The sequence below is a fragment of the Podarcis gaigeae genome (genome assembly GCF_964106915.1).
Source record: "Podarcis gaigeae genome assembly, chromosome: 15".
In the NCBI taxonomy this organism is placed as follows: Eukaryota; Metazoa; Chordata; class Lepidosauria; order Squamata; family Lacertidae; genus Podarcis; species Podarcis gaigeae.
In genome coordinates this window covers 38,728,430-38,749,257 of record NC_139692.1, presented here as the reverse complement: position 1 = coordinate 38,749,257, position 20,828 = coordinate 38,728,430, and the positions used below count along the sequence as shown (strand labels likewise).

Sequence of the window (20,828 nt, the reverse complement as noted above, 5' to 3'; positions counted from 1 at the left end):
ATCCTTTTCACATGTACTGCTAGTAAGCCAGGTGTCCCCCATCTTGTATTTGTGCATCTGGTTCTTTCTGCTTAAATGCAGAAACTTACACCTTGTCCCCATTGAAAGTTGTCATTCATTAAGTTGCATACTGTAATTCCCTTTCTAAAGCCATCCAAGTTGGCAGCTGCCACAATATCTAGTGGGAGCAAACTCCACGGTCGCTGGGAGTGGTTAGGATAGGTTTGGGAACCTCTGGCCCTCCAGATGTTGCTGAGCTACAATTTCACCATCCCTGGCCATTGGCCATGCTTTCTCGGCCTGATAGGAGTTATAGTTCAGCAGTTAGATTGGAACTGGAGTGTTAGATTGGCCACTGTGAGAACAGGATGCTGGACTGGATAGGCCCATGGCCTGATCCAGCACACAGGCTCTTCTGACAGTCTTATCAACAGGCGAACCCCAAAGTTTGCAGAAGTAGAAACCATATGGGGGAGAGGCAACCTGCCTCCCCAGTCACCCATGATCAGCGAGCACAGAATGCTGGCTGGCTTGGGGATGGGATGGGGTGGGATCTGGTGAAAAGGGGCATGGCTCACCAGCAATCCCCAAAAGGGGCACTCCACGCTGCAACATTCTATTGCAGGCCCCACTTCCATAGTTTAAATCATTGTCTCTTGACAATGATTTATGCATATGCCGCCCCAGGCAAAAAAATGAGGTTGCACTGCGCAACAGGAATCAACAGCTGAAACTTTGCCCCTATCCCCTCCTGGGCTTAGGGAAAATCCACCAAAGACTTCACTCTTTTATTAAACGAGTGGGAGACCTGTGGTCCCAGCCCAGATACTGACGGACTACAACTCCCCTCGTCTCTGACCACTGGCCAGATATTGGCTGATCTGAAGGGCCACAGATGCCCCTCCTCCTCCAAGCCCTGCTTCATCACGGCTTCATTTGTCCCAGGCCCTGAGCAATTCATTGATTTTCATTCATTTATTTATTCGCCTCCACTGAAAGGTCGAAAGGCCCTTCGGGCGGGCAGAACAGAGGGGGGGGGCACATTGCAAAACATGTGCTGGGGCTTAAGACATTATCTCAAATAAAGCCCCCTTAAGGACCCAGGTCACGTTTTTTAAAAAGAGCCTTCCCTATTTCACAGGCCGGTGCCTTTAATTTTTTTTAAAAGGACAGAAAAACAGCCGGAGAAGCTTTGACTCATCTTGCTTATTATAGGCTCTTGCTGTCTGCCTGGTTTAGCCGTCTCTTAGTAACCCTGTGCACCACCACACACACACACACAGCTGGGAAGGCGGAGCTTGGAGATCAGCTGTCAGCGGCTAGGCTCCGCCCCTCCCCACATTCCCCAGCGCACAGTAAGCGCAAAGACCAGAGCCCCATCCTCCCATTCATAAGCAAGGCTGAGCCAGCCTGCTTCTCAGCTGTTCTGGTGAGAGCAGACAGGAGGGATACCTTTCGGCTTGCGAAGCTTCTGCGGACCAGGTAAGCTGCCCCAAAGCATAAGCCCTTGGATGGTGGGCAAGTGGAGGAGAAGGAAGCTTGAAAGCGTTGCCTCTCCTAAAGGCGAGGGGAGAGGACTGAGAAACAAAGGCAAAGAGGGAGAAAGCAACTCATCTCGCCAACTATAGACAGGTTTGCAAGGTGCTTTTGGAGAACGCTTTTCCAGAAGTGATGCGCTTGGGAGGAAAACGCCGGCCACCCACTGAGTCTGGGGGCTGCCGGTTTGGGGAGCGAATCGTGAAACGGGATCCAGAGAGAGAGAGAGAGATGATTTGGGGCACGATGAGCTAGGCTTCTCAAGTGCAAGAGTGGTAGGTGTATGGGCGTTTATGCTCCAAGATCGCACTTGTGGCTATTTACTCCCAAAGAACGTCTACACTGATGCTGAGTTGCGGGTGGGGAGGGACACGCTGGGCGTACTTTTCTGTTCATTTAAACTGCTGGATATTCCACCCACAGCAATCTGTTTCAAGAGCAGGCTATAGAAAGCTGCTTTGCACAGAGTCGGAGCACTGGTGCACCTAGCTCAGCATGCCTACACTGGCTGGCAGCAGCAGACTCCCCCCCCCCCGGCAAGGGGTTTCTCCTAGCCCTACCTGAAGGTGCTGAGGATGGAACCTGAGACTTTCTGCATGCGAGGCAGATGCTCTATCTCTGATGCTCTGCCGCTTCCCTAGAGAAGGTCCCACCCTCCACCCCAGCCTATTTGCCAAGAGGTTTATTCGAGCGTATTTTGGTATGGTGCCTCTAAGTCTCCTACCTGGTGTTAGTGATATTGGAGAGTGTTGCTTTCGTTCTTGGTATTGTGTAGTTGTTGTGGGGGGGGGGGGGGAGAGCAAGCGAAGAATTGGCCAGATATCTAGTTTCATCCTCTCTGGTGGAAAAGGAGGAGAAAACTAAAACAACAACAACAACAAATTGCCCTGTTCTTTTTTAAAAACAGGCATCTTCGAGGCTTGCTTTCCCTCCTCTGCTCCTGCAAAAATCTCTCCGACGTTTTTGCAGAGGACAGCTGGTCAGAATGATCTGTTATTAATTATTGATTTAAACGGTTACAGATCCTTTTCATTATCCGCTGCTCATTCAGAACTTTCCAAAGGAGGGTTTTTGTTTTGTATTCACCAGGCCACATTGTGCTGGCCAGCTTTTTAATGTTGGGTAGAGATCCCATCACACACAGGTAGAGATCCCATCACACACAAACACCTCCCCCCCCCCATTTTTTTAATACACAATTTATTATTTCGATAGGGGAGCTGTTTTAAAACCAAAACAATGCAGTTCTCCTTCACAGCCACCCTCTGGAGGTGGAGATAAATATTCTTGTTTTACAGAAGGGGAAAGTGAGGCATAGAGCCACCCAATGAGGTCGGGGTCACATCCACTCTCTACATTTAAAGCACTTTATACCACTTTATCAGTCATGGCTCCCCCCTTGCACAAAAAATATCTTGGGAAATATTGTTTGTGATGGGTGCTGGGAACTGTAGTTCTGTGGGGGATAAACTACAGTCCCCAGGATTCTTTGAGGAGGGGAAGCCATGGATGTTAACATAAATGTGCTTAAATTGTATGGTTTGGATGTGACCTAGGTTTGAGGTGGGATTTGAATTCCCATCTCTCGGATTCAAATCATCATAAACACAAAACGCTCTATTGTCTCATACTAGGGATGGGGAGCCTGTGGCCCTACAGATATTGCTGAACTCCCATCAGCCCCAGCCAACAGGGAGGAATAGGGGGAGTTCTTGGCCAACGTACAACCCATAGAGTTTCTTTGTTCCAGGAGCTGTTGGCTTTTGATGCACTCCACACTCTAATCGTTTGTTTGTTTATATGGAGGTGGGAAGTGCAAATACTACACACCATAAATTTAAAGTAGGTTGCTTCGCCCAAATAATACTGGGAATTGTAGTTTACCCCTGCGGTGCTACAAATCCCAGCGCCCTTAACAAACTATAGTTCCCAGGATTCTTTGGGGAGAGACGTGTGCTTTAAATGTACAGTGTGTATGCCGGTCAGAGGTTCGAACAGCGGGTCAATATTGATGGTCTACAACTCCCACAATCCCTGACATCGGCCATGCTGGCTGGGGTTGATGGGAGATGTAGTCCAATGACATGCAAAGGACTGCAGGTCCCCCCATGCCTGCTGTACCTGTTTAAGACCAGGCAACTCATCAGAGGTGCAGGGGAAATGTATTAACTTTGCACATAGGATTATGGAACCCCTTGCAATGCAAGGATCGAACCCGCAACCTTGGTGTTATCAGCACCACACTAGTTTAGCCCATGGGTAGGCAAACTAAGGCTCGGGGGCCAGATCCGGCCCATTCGCATTCTCAATCTGGATGGTCTGGGAATCAGTGTGTTTTTACATGAGTAAAATGTGTCCTTTTATTTAAAATGCATCTCTAGGTTATTTATGGGGCATAGGAATTCGTTCATTTTTCCCCAAAAAATATAGTCCGGCCCCCCACAAGGTCTGAGGGACAGTGGACCGGCCCCCTGCTGAAAAAGTTTGCTGACCCCTGCAGTCTAGCCAACTGAGCTAAGTGGTGTTGTGTGGTGCCGGACTGTTAAGCAAATAATTGTGTAGCTCCTAAGCAGGGTTGACACACGTCCATAATTTCCTGGACGTAGCCAGTATTCAGTCCTTGTAAACAGCGCCTGGGAAATCACTGAAATGTCTAGGAAAATCTGGGTGTATGGTAGCCAGTAATGTAGTTTTTGGCAATTTTCATTACAAATAGCTCAGAAACTTTTTTTTTTGGGGGGGGGGAGATTTCCCAATAAAAGCTCAACAGCTCTGGGCAAAAAACCCCAACTTTTGTGTCTGGATTTTCACTTTTTGAAATATGGCAACCCTACTCCTAAGCATCTTCTTAGGTGTGGAAGGTTTGGTCCCCCAACTCAGTGGATATCTTTGTTTTATACCCACAAGACCATGTTCCATGGTCAGAAGGGTGATGGGGGTCATAGTCTGGCAACTTCCAGGGCGAAAACCCAGATAATACGTACAAAGAGAAAAGCAAACATTAACAGCAAAACTTTATCGATTCAACACATGTAGCTTTTGATAATAGAGTCATAAGAAAAATAACATACCAGGAGTGAATAAAATGGTTACCATTATAAAATTATAAACGCAATATAAAAACACAACTTACGTTGTACACTGGGGGAAATAGGAAACAAGAAAACATTCATGCCTGTTTATAGATGCCGCCAAATAAAATCATATTTCAAAGGGATTTGCCACCCATGTGACATATATTTAATAAATAAACCCCAAACAGAGGTGAAATTGGAAAGATCAGTCACCCTTAGCCTCTTGAATATTGAATGTCAATTTCTCTAAAATAGCAATGAACATAACTTTTTTTAAAAGCAGGTATCTAGTCTTTCCAACCTTAAGCGATTCCTAATTGAGAGAGTTCCTAGCTAACCAGTGGCATACAAATGTTCAAAGTAAAACATATGCTCCTAGGAAACCATCACTCTAGCTATGAAAAGTACATTGAATAGTTAAGGCTAAATTAGTGTTCTAAGCGGCTAGATCTCAGTATTTTAAAGACTATGGTCCAGTGGTTTGGGATTTTGTTTGTTGCTGGTCTAAACCACTGAGCCTAGGGCTCGCCTATTGGAAAGTCGGCGGTTCAAATCTCCGCAATGGGGTGAGCTCCCGTTGCTCAGTCTCAGCTCCTGCCAACCTAGCAGTTCGAAAGCACGTCAAAGTGCAAGTAGATAAACAGATACCGCTCCGGTGGGAAGGTAAACGGCATTTCCGTGCGCTGCTCTGGTTTTGCCAGAAGCGGCTTAGTCATGCTGGCTACATGACCCGGAAAAACTGTCTGTGAACAAACGTCGGCTCCCTCAGCCAGTAAAGCGAGATGAGCACCACAACACCAGAGTCATTCGCGACTGGACTTAACTGTCAGAGTCTACCTTTAAAAATACATTCACTTTTCTCATTCTGTGGGATCAACAGAGCAACAAAAACTCTTTTCATTTCCTTGTGGCAGATGCAAAGCTGTTTTAATGAAAACCTTCATTTTACCCTAGCTCTCATTTTATTTGATTCTCATTTTACCAGAGAGCTGTTGGTGAACTCCCAGCAACCATCGTTTTAAAACAAAAGGTTCTTGTTAGGCTCCCAGATCTGCAGTTTCCCAACCCCTGCTCTTAAGGAACCCTGCCTAAGCTTCCTAGGAACTTCAACCTTCCCAAAACAAATCTGCAGTAGTATGCCTCCCAACATGTGGCTCAGTAGCTTCTCGAATGCCTCCCACTAACTCCTAAGAGGCAGATAAAACAGGCCACAACCTGAAATGAGATACACCCAAGAAAGAGAACAAGTTCCAAGTCTCCGCATTCATATAATTGTAGAATTGCAGAGCTGGAAGGGATCCCTGAGGGTCATCTAGTCCAACCCCATGCAATGCAGGAAGCTCAACACGTGGTCTCCCATCCAATTTGAAACCTTACTGGACCCTGCTTAGCTTTGCAAATGTGCTAGCAGTTTTATTGGTGAGGCAGCAATCTTCACCGTCTTGCACCAGCTCCCATGAAAGATGGTCTAGGCCAGCCTTACCCCAACCTGGTGCCCTGTTGGACTCCCATCAGCACCCCTGGCCAGCAAGGCCAGTGATGACTGAAGTTTTAGTCCAACAACACTGGAAAGGCTGTAGGCACAATGGTCCAGGAGGATGCCAATCTGTATAACCAACCCAATCCAGGATATACTGTACATATCATACCATATATACCAGGAGTGGGGAACTTCTGGCCCTCCAGGTGTTGCTGAACTACAACTCCCATCACCACCCCCCCCCAAAACAACATGGCCAGCACCCAGGGATTATGGGTGTTGCAGTTCAGCAACATCTGGAGGGCTACAGCTCCCCACCCCCCTTTAGATACCCTGATTATATAGCAAGTTTTACTTTTTATCAGAAACTCAGTCCAGGCCTTTGCTTTAGATGGAGAAAGAAAGCTGATTCTATTGCCTTGTCCCAGCCTTTATTAATAATCCTTACATCGACTGCAACTCCCACGAGTGGCATTTGCACATTGCTTTGGCATGTACTTACAAGATAGATAGATAGATAGATAGATAGATAGATAGATAGATAGATAGATAGATAGATATATTTCCCTTGGCGGCAAATCTGTGCATACTCATGGTGTCTGGTTCTTATCACAACACACAGGGCACCCAGGCACATAAACTGAGCCTAAAGCACACTCCATTAACACCTCCAAAAACAAGAGCAAGTCAAAGGCACTACGTTTAAATTGCAAATTCATGGATAATCAGCCTTGTCCTGCCTAGCACTTGCTGAAGAAAATTGCTACAAATCTGCAGCTCGCTCTACCTTGGGATCTGCATCATAAATAAAACCATCTTCATTTGCAGTAAGAGTTCCTTTAAAAATGGGTTACCTAAGAGTTCCTTTAAAAATGGGTTGCCTGCAGACAAGCAGTGATGGGTTTGAGGGTATGCAGGGGTGCATTTTTAAATTTTGCTTCTTTTTAAGGCGAGGAGCCTGTCACCCTCCAGATATTGCTAGACTACAATTCCCATCATCCATGGCCATGCAGGCGAATGCTGATGACAACTGGAGTCGCAACAACTGTGGAGCCACAATCTTCCCATTCCTGCCCAAAAGGGAGAGACCACGCAACCAGTGTGAGGGAACTTGAGGCCCTCCAAATGTTACTGGGCTCCAAATCCCATCAGCCCCAGCCAGCATGTTCAGAACTCATGGATGATGGGAGTTATAGTACACCAACACCTGGAAAGCTGCCTCTGCAAGCGCCCTAACAAAAAATTGTATATACATACACAAAATTGGCCATATTCTCGGCAAAGTCTCCTAGGCAGCTCAGTTTACCGGCTCCCTTCAAACCCTTATCTTCTTTGCCTCAACAGTCAAGGAGAAAGGAGGCTTAAATGGCTTAAAATCCTTTAGTACGTCTGGCCTCCTTTACTTAAGGAACTGCTTTATTTCCTCTTCAAGGCCAGCCTTTTAACTTTGGGGAATGTCTAAGGGAAATGCCACCCCCCTCTAATATGTAATTAGAGAGATGGCATGATTAATAAGTGTGTTTTTAAAAAGATGGATTTCGCATTTGTGCTGGGGCTGGTAGTTTAAATGAGGAAACAGAGGGAGAAGTCGACCTCAAGGCCAACAGCTGAGCCCTTCTGACCTGGAGGCCTCACTCCAAGCTCAGAGACACATGGATGATTGTTAGCAAAACATCCAGGAAGCAAGCCTTCGCAGTAGACATGTCAAAGGCTCAGGCCTACTTGGAACTAACTCTCTCATGTGAAACCTCTCCACTTGTGAAGATCTCATTAAAATGGCCACCAATTTAGATGGCTTCTAAAAAGATTGGACAGTTCCCTGGCAGATGAAACCATCAATGGCTATTAGGGCTGTACAAATGTGTCAGTTTGGTTTCTCTCACGTTCTCCATGTCTGCAAATCAGTTTGTAGGGAGGGGTTTAAATCCTCGAGAAAATGCATGAGCATTTCAGCGACTTTTTCTCCTCATATTTTTGCAATTGTAATGCATTTTTAAATGTTATTTTCACCAATCCTTGGGGATTCCCAATCCGTGGTCCCTGACCGTCATTCAAGCGGTCCGTGGCATATCCGCATTATGCGTTTATATTGATTTTTCAATTGTCTTCTTCGTGCTTCTTTTATTTCTTAGGTTATAATTTATTGTATTGTGATTTGAGTTATATGGAATGAGAAGTCTAAAAGAATAGAGTACAATACAAAATAAAATAAGCAATAAAAACACAAGGACAAATGATACAGCGCCTAGCACCAGCGAATGGCAATTGCTACAAGAGGCAGAAAAATCATTAAGTGGTTTATAAGACCATCTTGGCCTTTGACACCTGTAATCAGTTTTAACTGTTGTGAATTCTAAAGTGTCATAAACTATCCTGGGACCTGCTGTTGAAGGGCAGGTAATAAATTTCATCATCATCAACAACAACAACAACAACAAAACAACAACAACAATTTTCAAGTGGCCCATGGGTGAAAAAGTTTGGGAACTGCCACAATAATAATGGCCATGTCTACATACACTTCACTCCAGTATGTGCAATTCTGTACACGTTACTTGGCTGTTGAACGACCCCTGCAAAATTAAGAGAAGAGCAAATTTCAAAGGACAACTGTGTTTCAATTCACATTTCTTCCAGAAAGTGTGGATTTGTCAGTTTGCTTTTAAATGCAAACTGAATCAAATTTGTCCCCCGTCTCCAGCTGATAGGGAAGACGATGGGGAAAGGATTGAGATTCCTGCGTCGTAGGAGGTTGGACTAGATGACCCTCAGGGTCCCTTCCAACTCTACAAATCTATGATTCTATGACTACTGTACTTGTGTAATACTTGTGGGCTTTCCAAAAGTGGCATCTGGTTGTCTGCTGCAAGAACAGGATGCTGGACTAGGCGGGCCTTATATAATAACAGGTGGGCCTTATATAATAACAGGCAACAGCCCTTATAATATGATGACAGCCACTTGCAATTATTATTTTTCAGTGCAAAAAAAAAAGTAAAGAAAAGGCACTAGAAGCTTCAGAAATCCTCCAAGTCCACATGTGGTAGAAACATTGGACTAGTTGTTGTTGTTGTTGTTTAGTCGTTTAGTCGTGTCCGACTCTTCGTGACCCCATGGACCAGAGAACACCAGGCACCTCTGTCCTCCACTGTTTCCCACAGTTTGGGCAAACTCATGCTGGTAACCTCGAAAACACTATCCAACCATCTCGTCCTCTGTCGCCCCCTTCTCCTTGTGCCCTCCATCTTTCCCAACATCAGGGTCTTTTCCAGGGAGTCTTCTCTTCTCATTGGACTAATACCCCCCCCCACAAAAAAATGCCAATCCCCTTGCTCTTTTCTCATTAAAGGGCTTGAGCTTTGTTGGTAAATGTGGTTCCTTTTTTTAAAAAAAAAGTAATCATTTTTTTAAGGCTGAGAGCTTCTATTCAGTGGGGAAATTGGAACTCATTTGCTGTTAGTTCTGCTGAGTGACTGTCCAGATGAGTTTATGAAGCCTGCAGAGAATTATCTACAGAGCAGCAGAAGTGCCCTGGCCGACCACGAGCGGGGAGGACCTTGGCTGCATTTCCCCGCTCCCCTGCCACTGTACTGTGATTTGCAGCCATGTATAAAACACTCTATAAAAATAATTGGCTGGTGATGGCCTTCCTCCTCTGGCCTTGCTAACAGAAAGGGCATCATTTATTCTGACACTGGCTGGCCCAGCATACCGGGGTTCAAAACACTAGACTGGGTCCAGACTCGGAAATGGCTTGAGTCCATTGATTTCAGTGGATCTGCCCCGAGTCTAAATTTAGGTGGAAACGGCCCGTAATCTTTGATTAAAATGGCATTTAAAAATAAACAGACAGCATATCTAAGCACATTCCTGCCCCCTTCAGCCCAATAATATTGGGAATTGTAGTTTGCTAAGGGTGCTAGGACTTGTAGTTCTGTGAGGAGTGAGCTACAGGTCCAGGGATTTGGGGCAGTGAACTTTAAATGCACGATGCACACAGGCATTTTCTGAGCGTTTTTATCATTTTTTTGTTAACCTAACAGGGGTTTAAATGCTGAGAACTTAGACCAGGCATCCCCAAACTCGGCCCTCCAGATGTTTTGGGACTACAACTCCCATCATCCCTAGCTAACAGGACCAGTGGTCAGGGGTGATAGGAACTGTAGTCCCAAAACATCTTGAGGGCCGAGTTTGGGGGTACCTGACTTAGTAAAAAGATGAAATACCAAGACACCAAGATAATAACTGAGCCGTTGTCTGCCCCCACGCCCATATTTCTTCCTCCCTGAGCCGGACAAGGCTCCCTCAACTCAATGAAGTAGCCAGCCACATAATCCATTTTGATATAGTGATTGTTGCAAGGGCTCGTTTAACGAGTACTGCTGCTTTGAGGTTTCATCTCTGAAGAAATTAAAACGAGTGACGTTCACAGGGATTTAAAAACAACAAGAAAACCCCAAAAGAGAGTGGTGCCCTGCCGGGCAGTAGGTGAAGTCCTGGCGTATCTTTTTGGACACACCATGGCAATCCAAGTCGCAGCTGCCCTCGTTCTAGTTGGGCCTCTGAGTTCAAGAGCAGGCTTCAGTGTCGCTTGCCCCCGTAGGACACTGAAAACCCATAATCTTAGAAAAGATTGGCATTTGCCCCTTCCCTTTGCAGTGACAAAGCAAGGCAGATAAGGCAAGTCCTGCTTCTCCCTTAGCTCTGAAAAAAAAGAGCAGAGGATCAGAATCGTCTGAGCAGAATAAAAGGGCTGACCAGCCGAGTGGGGAGTAGGGCTGGGCAACATATCGTCCAAAACAGGTTTGAAGTCCATATGGTGCGGGGTATAATTAATGAATTATTTTATTATTATTTTTATTGGTGGTATAGGTTTCATAATTTTTGACCTGGCACTGTATTGCGAATCATGATGAGTGTGCTATGCAAAAATCACAATGTGGGGGAAAACCATGAAGCTAGCCAATGCCTCTACATAGTTCTATCCTTATTTCAGACATGTATCAGTGTATCGCGATGTTTCGCTGGTGATATATTGCAATGTTGAAAACCAGATATTGCCCAGCCCGCGTGGGGAATGGAGCGTCATGGAAGATGAGCCTATATCAAGTGGCTACTAAGGTTACCAGATTTTTTTCCCCAATTAATCCAGGGACACTTTTCAATTTCAATAGGCATGATAGGATTTTGTCAGGGGACTGATTTGTAAATCCGGGAACTTTCCCTGGGAAACAGGGATGTCTGGTAACCTTACTAACTAACACTGATGGCTATGTTTTCCTTCCGCTGCAATATGCTGGGAACGCAAGTGGGGAAAGAGGGTCGTTGCACTCTGATCCTGTTTGCAGGATTCCCATAGGGGCATCTTGCTTGCCCTCTGTGAGAACAGGATGCTGGACTAGACGGGCCGTGGGCCTGAAATAGCACAGCTCCCCTTATGCGCCTATCAACCTGGGCCTGGTCCAGTGCTCTAACCACTATGCCACACTGCCCAGAACCATCCCAGCTTGCAATGTGCAACCGTAGAGGATCACATGCTAGAGCGGCCTCTCAGTTCATGCAGGGAGGCATACTTGGGAGGCTGCCCCTCCCAAAAAGAGCTCTCTGCTTAGTGCTGAGGTTCCTTTTTGCCAGGCAGGCTGGTGTAAAAACACTGCCATAAAAAAAATAAAAATTAAGGGGTAATAGGGAGATGTCTTGCAGAGTCATTAGGGAGGACAAAAAGAGATGGAATGAAACAAGCAGTATCAGATCTTGTCACTTAAATTGGTATTTAGCAGCAGGAGGGTAATGATGTCAGAGGGGGGTTTGCTTTATGTTTCTAACCGTTTTTACTCTGGAGGCTTATTACTACAGTCTTTGAATGTATCGGCCTGCTTTGGGCAGAATTGGACCCATCAACCCAGACTGGCCCAGTACACAGAATGCTGTGCCTGCGACAGATCTCTAAGGCTTCCATACAGATGCTGGGCCCTGGGCCTCAGTTCATATCTATCGATACCCACCCGCCATGCCTTGGGACTGAACTAGAGCCATCCATTCACGTTACTGGTGGTCAGAAGCTCTGGCCGGATTAGGCTTGTGGGACTGTTTTCCCCAAACCACATTCCTCTGTCCCACATCTGATGCCAAATATATGATGTCAACACAACTGGTTGGTGCTTACAGAAAGCCTGATTGGCTGTCGTGGTTATATCAAGTGATTGACAGGTGGGCGGCCCAGCCCACTTGTCAAAATGGCCCACAGGTGGTGGGAGAAATTACTCAGGATCCAGTTTAGAATCTGTTTTAGATTCTGGTTTACCGAGCAGAGATACAACTTGGTCTAGTCCTTAGAGATCATCCAGGGAGGTGGCAACTTTATGTATGTCACACCACTTCAGACCTAATTGTGGTGGTCCATGTAGCTGAATATTCCACCAAACAAAATCAAGATTCTCTGCCTATGGAAAGCTAGCATGTCAGGGTGAAGGGCTTCAATACCTAAATAGGGGAACTGTGTGTTTTTCAATTGAAATATCTGTATATTCTTCAAAGAAAGACAATGTAGTTTACACTTGATTAATTTACCATACACATCTTTTTAGAAGTCATGAGTCAAAGGGAAAAATGGAAAGCCCAAATAAAAGGAAGCTAATCTTTATCCATCATCCTCTCTCTTAATCTAAGTAATCAGGAGCAGACCGTGGTAATACGGAGCCCTAAGCGAAGACAAAATTTGGGACAATTTTTCTTATTTTCACAATGATTCCTTTTGGTACAGTTGCTTTTTATGGATCTTCTCAGTAGGTACCCATATAAATATATGTTTTATTATTATTTTGTGCCCCCTTGACTCACGGCCCTGTGTGGGAGAACTACTTGCAGTGCCCTAAATCCAGCACTGAATTAATCCCACCCAACAGCCTTTCACGTTTAGGGTGATTGGCTGAGTTAAATGCTGATGTCACAAAGGAAGCTTTTCAGATGCTTGAAGCAATTTGAAGTTATGTTCAGTTCAGTAAGCAGTGACTGAATAGGCTAGCAGCGGTTCGGTGGGGCAAGACATATAGAAAACTTCATGGTGGAACCTGGCATCCATGAAAGGATGAAAAAGGTAGTGACGTCATCATATTTTGTGTTTTTGATAAAACACACAAACAGAACATTGGGAAATCCAGTTAACCATAGATTTCGCTTTTACGTGGGGCCTTGCAAAGACAATTTTACATTGGGGTGCTAGGAAAGCGGAACCAGAAAATGTAACAACAGGGAGGAAAGAAAAGCCTGGAAGCGAAATGTTCTGGAGAGAAACTGTTTTTTAAAAAAATAATATTCATGAGAACTAGAAACGTGGTTGTTTTAAAAACAAAACTATAATGGAGAGCTGTGATGCTTCCCACTGTTTTACAGTGGTACCTCAGGTTACATATGCTTCAGGTTACATACGCTTCAGGTTACAGACTCCGCTAACCCAGAAATAGTGCTTCAGGTTAAGAACTATGCTTCAGGTTGAGAACAGAAATCGTGCTCTGGCGGCAGCGGGAGGCCCCATTAGCTAAAGTTGTGCTTCAGGTTAAGAACAGTTTCAGGTTAAGTACAGACCTCCGGAACGAATTAAGTACTTAACCTGAGGTACCACTGTAGTGATGGCGAATCCAGAGGCCCTCCAGATATTGATAGACTATCCCTAACCCCAGTTTGCCCCAGATCTGCATAACATTTGGTCGGGGATGATAGGAGCTGTACCCTAAGAACTTCAGCTTCCCCATCCACCCACCATTCCGAGCTTGCATGGCACCGAACCAACTGAAGCTTTTTTTCAGAAACACCACCCAGTTCCTTACTCTCTCCCCACCCCACACACTTCTTTCCTTTGAAAACTGGCCAACACCGTCTCTTATTATTAGGATTTAAAAACATGCTCTTGCTTTTAAACTTTGAGCTTAGTAGAGAGTTAATGAGATGTTGCATTTTCCATGGGCTTTAGATAATTTTAGGATTTTGTGTAGCTGGGCTTTTATGGTTGGGTGTATTTTCAAAGACATCACAGGCCGCTTGAAGCAGTTCTTTGCCTCAAGCGGCATATTTAACAAACAGCTAAGCATATAAGCCCACTCACTCTCGAATACACCTTCTGGGGTGGGATTTTTGCACTGCAATTAAATGTAAGTGCATAAGATGACCATGCTGGAGCCCACCTAGTCTGTTCTCATAACGGCCTCTCAGATTATTCAATCATTTAAGTAAGCCATGATTGTTACCTCAGTCCTCCTCCTGGTTGACCTTTGTTGTAAGAATTATTCCTATTTTTTGGTATATTACAATTGCATCTTGCCTGTCCTCCACGGAACTCAAGAACACATCGTGCTGCCCTCACAACAACCCTGTGAGGTAGATCAGGCTTGCGAGGTGGTCCCTAGCGCAAGGTCACTCAATGAGCTTCTTGACAGAGAGGGGATTTCGACCTGCATATCCCTGAACCTAGTTTGACACTCTCAACCACAATTCCATGGGTGGGGAATCTGTGGTCCTCCAGATGGTGTTGGACTCCAACTCCCATCAGCCTTAATCAGCATGGCCAGTGGTCAGGGATGATGGGAGTTGTAGTAAAAAAAAAAAAAAACAACTGGAGGGTCGCTGGTCCCTTGCATTCTTCAACACTACAACACACCAAGCTCCTATGACTGAGATCATGAACTTGAGGCACTTGGAACATTGAAATCAGAATTGTACATAGGCTTTAGACTCAGAACATGGGAGCACAGGAAACTGCCTTCTACAGAGTCATACCATTGGTCCATCTAGCTCAGTACTGTCTACACCAGTGATGGCCAAATTTGGCCCTCCAGATGTTTTGGGACTACAACTCCCATCATCCCTAGCTAACAGGACCAGTGGTCAGGGATGATGGGAGTTGTAGTCCCAAAACAGCTGGAGGGCCGAGTTTGGCCACAACTGGTCTACACTGACTGGCAGCAGCTTTCTAGGGTTCCAGGCAGGGTCCTCTCCCAGCCCTGCTTGGAGATGTGGATTTAAAATCAATCCTTCAGCATGCGAGACAGATGCTCTACTACTGTGTTATACAGCCCTCACTCCCACTCCAAATCTCCAAGTGTGTTTCCTTATGTAGCCAAATTAGCACCATTCAGGCCTAAAAGGGAAACTCCAAGCTTTGCAGAAGTGTAAAAATATTTAGGGTAAAATAAACCCAAGGGAGAGAAAATGTAAAAACAACTCAGTGCGAGGATTGAGGATGTTCCCTGGGCACAGAATGAACCAGCTGACTGTTTTGCAGGGGAGGAAATCAGATGTGGGAGGAGGGAAGAAATGGAGTAGCTCAGGAAAGGGCACAATTGACTGGCTGGCATCCTGAACAGAAGCACTCCGCACTGCAACATTTGGTTGCAGATCCCACTGGTCACGAGTCACTGCCAATATTTGCCATTAGCTTGGGCGTGAGTCAGGTTCTTAAGTCTTCCCACTTTGAAGCCAGTGCATATTTATTAACGACAAATTTGTGGCTTGGCTCTAAGCACCAGCAAAAAGCCACTCAAAAAAGGAAGAAAGAACAAACTTCAAAAGGGCAGGGAAATATCAAGGAAGCTCTTAACAAAGTTGACTCCCGGCTGGAAAAGCTGAGCTGTGAATAAACACACACAAGCCTCGAATTTGACTTTAAAAATAAAGCGCTTAGCACGGTGCTCTGGCTTTGCCTCCCCTCACCTTGGCGGTAAGCGTGTCACTCAGGCCAACTTGATCTGAGGCCAAGGCAACCTGACCTGCTCAGCCAGGGCTTGCAACAATGCAGGGGGTTCATTTTGTGACCAAGACAATTCACAGTTTGTGCCCCTTTTTGTTCAGATCCTGTGCTCAGCAATCACAACTCTGCAGCAACCTTGTATTATCCACTGTAATGATCAGGCTGTTCCTCAATGTTTTTACTCTGCTCTTTCAGCAAATAAGGTGCCAGGCTTTTAAAATAAGCAGCGAGTAAATGCAGTATAATGCAGAACGATGATGACCAGCACAAACATTGGCCTGAAATAGCCAGGCACTTCTTATGTTTTTAAGACAGAGAAAACAATTGATGTACACATGCATGGAAGAGTTTTCTCTCAAAGTTGGCTCAGATGAACATAGCTCTCCCCACTGTCCTTCGCAGCAGTCTTACCCTGCCAGACTAGAGAGAGCTGTTTCTTTCCACCCTCCTGCGTTTTTGGAAGCAAGCAAACCTTGAAAAAGAAAATGCTTGGATGGTGCAAAGCTGTGGTGTGAATTAATTAGCCAGGTGTTTCCAGTTAGGTTTTATTCCTTTTTTTGCTTTTTCAGCATCACAGCTGTAAAAGCCAACCATTTCCACCCTGACTCCCTGATCCTCACCCGCCATTCACACCCAATAGGGGAGGGGGGGAGAGAAACAAATATAATAAACCAAAGTATAGAAAATACGGTACAGAAAACGCCAAGCCTCCCACACTAAAGCCACAGCTTGGTTTATTTTAATTCCTCCAGCACTGTCTCATGAGATTCTAAAGAACTATGAATGTGAGGAAAAATATGTTTCAAGGTGTCCTGTTGGCATTATTAATTACATTTTATCCTGCCCTTCCTATAGGGAGTTTAGGATTATGTACGTAGTTCTCCCCTCTTTTTTTCCTCACAACAACCTGACAAGGTAGAGTAAGGCCAAGAGATACAGCACAGCTTTATGGCTCCGTGGGGATTTGAACCCAAGTCACTAATAACCGCATCTTTGCAGTATTTTCAGCGGCCACAGTGGCATCTGCAAAAGCATGATGGAACTGCTTTTGCAAGAGTCGCTGCTTGACAAGTGCTTGCAAACCTCGCTTTCAGCCGAGCTGCATCATTACACCTGGCATAGGGCAGGTAAACATGGCAGGGCCAAAACAGCTTCGTCAAAAGCCTAATTTGGCTTGCAGGCCAGAGGTTTCGCACTGCGGTTTGATATATTGGAGGATGGCTGCCAAAACGAGGGCCCAGTGAGATCAAAGTTTCAGAGTCAGGGCAGCCAAAGATGCGCATGTTGCACTAACGAAGCCGGCTCGTTAAGAGAGGTAGTGAAGAATGGGGTCTTGCCCCTGAATGAGTCTATTGAAAGGCCTCTGGAGCTGGAGAAACCTCCCTTTAAATGCTCCCCTGTCAACTCTTTTGTTGCGTTCGAATTAAAATTCCACACCGTCAGGCAAACACAACCACACACCATGGTGGATTTATCAGTGTTTGCTGCGATGAGGGTGGGGTTTTTTTGTTTATTTTTGGCCTAGCGAGGCGCTTTGTGCCTGAGGTGATTATTAAACCAAGCGTGTTAAAATGACAACCTCAGAGGAACACAATGCCTTGCTGCTCTTATTTGGCAGCTTTTACACACGCAATTAATTTAACCTTGCAAATAGCCTTCTCCCTTTTGTCGGCATCTAGGATGCTGTTGAGGGTCCAAGCAGTCCACCTGACACAGTTTAACATCTGCTGTGGGACCCCTGCCCCCAAAAATGACCTGCTGGATCTAGCAGCCGCCATTCATAAATTTCCCACAATGCCTTGGAGTCTACAACTGCCATGTTAAATGGAGGCTGGGGTTGGGGGGGGGGTTGACTAAAGGGCTGCCAAAGCTCCCACCCCAATCACATCTCGATCTGCTCCCCCCAAAATGGTACATGAGGGGTACCCTAGAGTTACCCCACCCCCAAAGTAAATGCTTCCTTACCTCATAATGAAAGTCCAGGCAGAAGAGGCAAAAGGCAGTGGTGTAATTTTCAGTACAGCAACCAAGCAGCCAAACTGAGGGTGCCTGGAGGACATTAAAATTAGTCTCTGGGTCCAGAGGTTGTAGCTCTTTCCATCCCCAAGCAAGGAACTATGGGAGTTGTAGTCCAGTGAACAACAGGCAGGCCGATAAAACTATACTTCCCAAGGGTCTTTGCAAGCAGTCTTGTCTGTTAGCCCTCATTTATGGGGCCTGGGTTTTTTTTTGCATACATTATAGGGTTGCTACATTTCAGAAAGTAAAAACCAGGACACCCCAAAATTGAGCCTAATGTCTCTGGCTTGCAAATGTAGCCATGGGTCTGAAACGGTTGGCAACCTCTACCCCAAATCAGCATTATTTTATTTAACTGTTTATTCTGCTGTCCTTCCAAGGTGCTCAGAGGCAGCACACATGGTTTCACACATTTAACTGGGCTCCTTTGGGTAGGAACAGCTGGGCAGAAACCAAAGAAATAAAACAATAAAACTTGCATTGGCAGCTGTGCCACTTTTAACCTTTTGCAGCTCCTAGCTTTGCGGCATGTACGGACATGTTTTTGTAAAGCTGTTGTTCCTTGGCGTTTTTGCAGGTGAAGTAACGACGCAAGCAGAGCTCCGCCACCTTGCCAAGACAGGAATTTTAATCTGGGTTTTGCGCACCTGGAATGGAAGCCTGAGGACCTCCTAGGACCCTGCTCATGACCTCCCGAAGGCACTACACTTTGCCACGAACTCTAATGACTCCTCGCCTGTATTCCGAAGGGGCGCTGGGCGGCATTGCCCAAATCACCCCCTTCCTGTACATCAGTAAGGGAAGCGTGGCCTCCAACAGGCAGCTCCTCCTGGCCCGCGGGATCACATGCATTGTCAACGCTACCATCGAGCTCCCCAACTTCAACTTCCCCGAGTTTGAGTACGTCAAAGTGCCTGTAGCTGACATGCCAAACGCCCCCATCTCCTTGTACTTTGACAGCGTGGCCGACAAGATCCAGAGCGTGGCACGGAAGCACGGCGTGACCCTGGTCCACTGCGCGGCTGGCGTGAGCCGCTCGGCCACTCTCTGCATCGCCTATCTTATGAAATACCAGAATGTCACCTTGTTGGAGGCCTACAACTGGGTGAAGTCCAGGCGCCCGGTCATCCACCCCAACGTGGGCTTCTGGAGGCAGCTCATAGACTATGAGCGGGAGCTGTACGGGAGGAACACCGTTAAAATGGTACAGACTCCGTACGGCATCATGCCAGATGTTTACATGAGGGAGAGAAGAACCTTCGTGCCTTACTGGGGGATCTGAAGGGAGTCGGCAAGGAGCAGAAAGAATGAGGTCTTTCAAACCAGTCGCGGTGGAGAGAGTTAACCGTCTCTCCTCGAGGTCCACTTCTTCGGTTCCTTTGTGAGACAGCATTTTTATTTCCAGAGCACTAAACCAGCAACCCCCATAATCTGGGGGGGCCTTAATCCTAACGTCCCGTGGAGTGAATGTTGCAGCTACTTTGGTGAAGATGTACAGCATCCACAAAACGAAACCGCAAGCCCAGTTCGACAAGATACATAAATGAAGCCAAGCACACGAAAAACGGCGGAAGACCTGACCCAAATATTGTCTGTGAATGCGGTAGCTTCTTCTTTTTCTTCTCCTGTATCCCTCCCTTGTTACACCAGCTTGTTGGCCAAAAAAAAGCCTCATCAGGAGAAGATTGGACCTTTCCTTTTTCCAGAGGAAAGATTACTCTATAATGTTGGGTTAAAAAAAAATATTACATGGTCAACATCCGAACCCAGAGAAATACTATGCCCTTGGAATTTTATTTTAAAAGTTTTTGAAAGATTTATCCAGAAAGGTTTTCCATCCCTTTTTGGGGAACATACAACTAATGTTTGATTTGGGGGGGTGGGGGGAAGAATATTAACCAGACAATCCGCCACAAATAAAATAATTTGGACAACTAAGGTGTCCTGTTCTTTTTCTCCCTTACCTGCTCAACATCAGGGTTTTTTGGTCTGGATCCTTAAAATTAATCTGGAACATCCAGATTAATCCTCCTTGGCACAGTATTTGAAAAGAATTAAGCAATACTACAAAATGCCCCAGCAATATATAAGGGTGACCCTCAGCATCCTTTTTACCATGCATTCATTATTATTTGTGATCGGGACGGTATCATTGCAGTTACACGCGATCACCCTCTCAATCCCGTTTGTGCCTGCAAAAGTTTTGAATTTGTTTCAAATTGGTGCATGCCCCCATCGCTTCTTGCTGAAATCCTGCAGCTTTCCAAACCACAAGTATCCCGTGAGATGGGGGGGTGGTTCCACTTTCATTGTGGCCTGCCTCTCCCAATGCCAGTACTGCAGTCACATAGGGGAAGCGTCACAGGACATCCAGGCCCAGGAAGAGCTTGTCTGAGGCCCAGGGAGCAGGGGCTTGTTCTTAGCACGACAGAAGTCTTGCCAAGATACCCCAAGTCTTGCCAAGGTGCCCCAAGTCTTGCCAAGATGCCCCAACCAGCGTAGCCCTCCAAGGCCCAGGGCAAGTGGTTGTCCCCCACCCCACAGGCCTGAGGACAACTTAGAAGGCAGAATCGTGATTGGATAGTCTAGTATAAATCCACCACAATGCACTATTATGGCGTTGTTAACAGGTTGCAGAAGGCACCCGCACATGGGTCACATTGGAAATGGACAGAGCTTCGGGAGCTTCATCACAGTCACAGTTTACTAAGCCAGATTGTCAAGCTTACAAGGAGAAGTCAGATCTGCCACAAGCCAAGTCGCTAAGAGGCCCGCATTTCTGCTTGCCTCCTGCAGATCAGCCGGCTTGCTGCTGTCAACACTTGCGCAGTACCAGCTGCTAAGCTCAAAAGCCACCCTCTGAACCTTTTCATCCCCATGCTGGCAGAGCTGTTTCTAAACGTACTTTCGAATCAGCATCAAGCCTGGCTGCCTAAATAGTGCTTGAGAGCTGATGAAAACTGGAAAAAAGCACTTC

The 20,828-nt window shown here is 46.0% G+C and overlaps 1 protein-coding gene and 1 long non-coding RNA gene across 4 annotated transcripts in view; one reads left to right on the top strand and one right to left on the bottom strand.

Moving 5' to 3' along the window:
• LOC310832754 overlaps positions 1-18,421 on the bottom strand; it is a 49,794-nt gene extending 31,373 nt beyond the window's left edge. Inside the window, exon 1 of the long non-coding RNA XR_014558409.1 lies at positions 17,798-18,421. This is a non-coding gene — a long non-coding RNA (uncharacterized lncRNA). The remainder of the gene's footprint in view (positions 1-17,797) is intronic.
• On the top strand, positions 1,328-19,596 carry DUSP14 (dual specificity phosphatase 14). 3 transcript variants are annotated; one of them, XM_083714880.1, is made up of 2 exons: positions 1,328-1,482; positions 18,429-19,596. In XM_083714880.1, the coding sequence occupies exon 2, from the start codon at positions 18,537-18,539 to the stop codon at positions 19,131-19,133; it is 597 nt and encodes a 198-aa protein (XP_083571006.1). In that variant the 5' UTR covers positions 1,328-1,482; positions 18,429-18,536; the 3' UTR covers positions 19,134-19,596. The 3 variants fall into 3 exon arrangements, with proteins under 3 accessions (XP_083571006.1, XP_083571007.1, XP_083571008.1); XM_083714881.1 differs by lacking the exon at positions 1,328-1,482 and adding an exon at positions 13,052-13,186; XM_083714882.1 differs by lacking the exon at positions 1,328-1,482 and adding an exon at positions 16,786-17,743.
• The last annotated feature ends 1,232 nt before the right edge of the window (positions 19,597-20,828 follow it).

Bases quoted from the DNA above. Each gene is read 5' to 3' on its own strand.
- DUSP14 (XM_083714880.1), top strand. From the start codon at position 18,537: ATGACCTCCCGAAGGCACTACACTTTGCCACGAACTCTAATGACTCCT.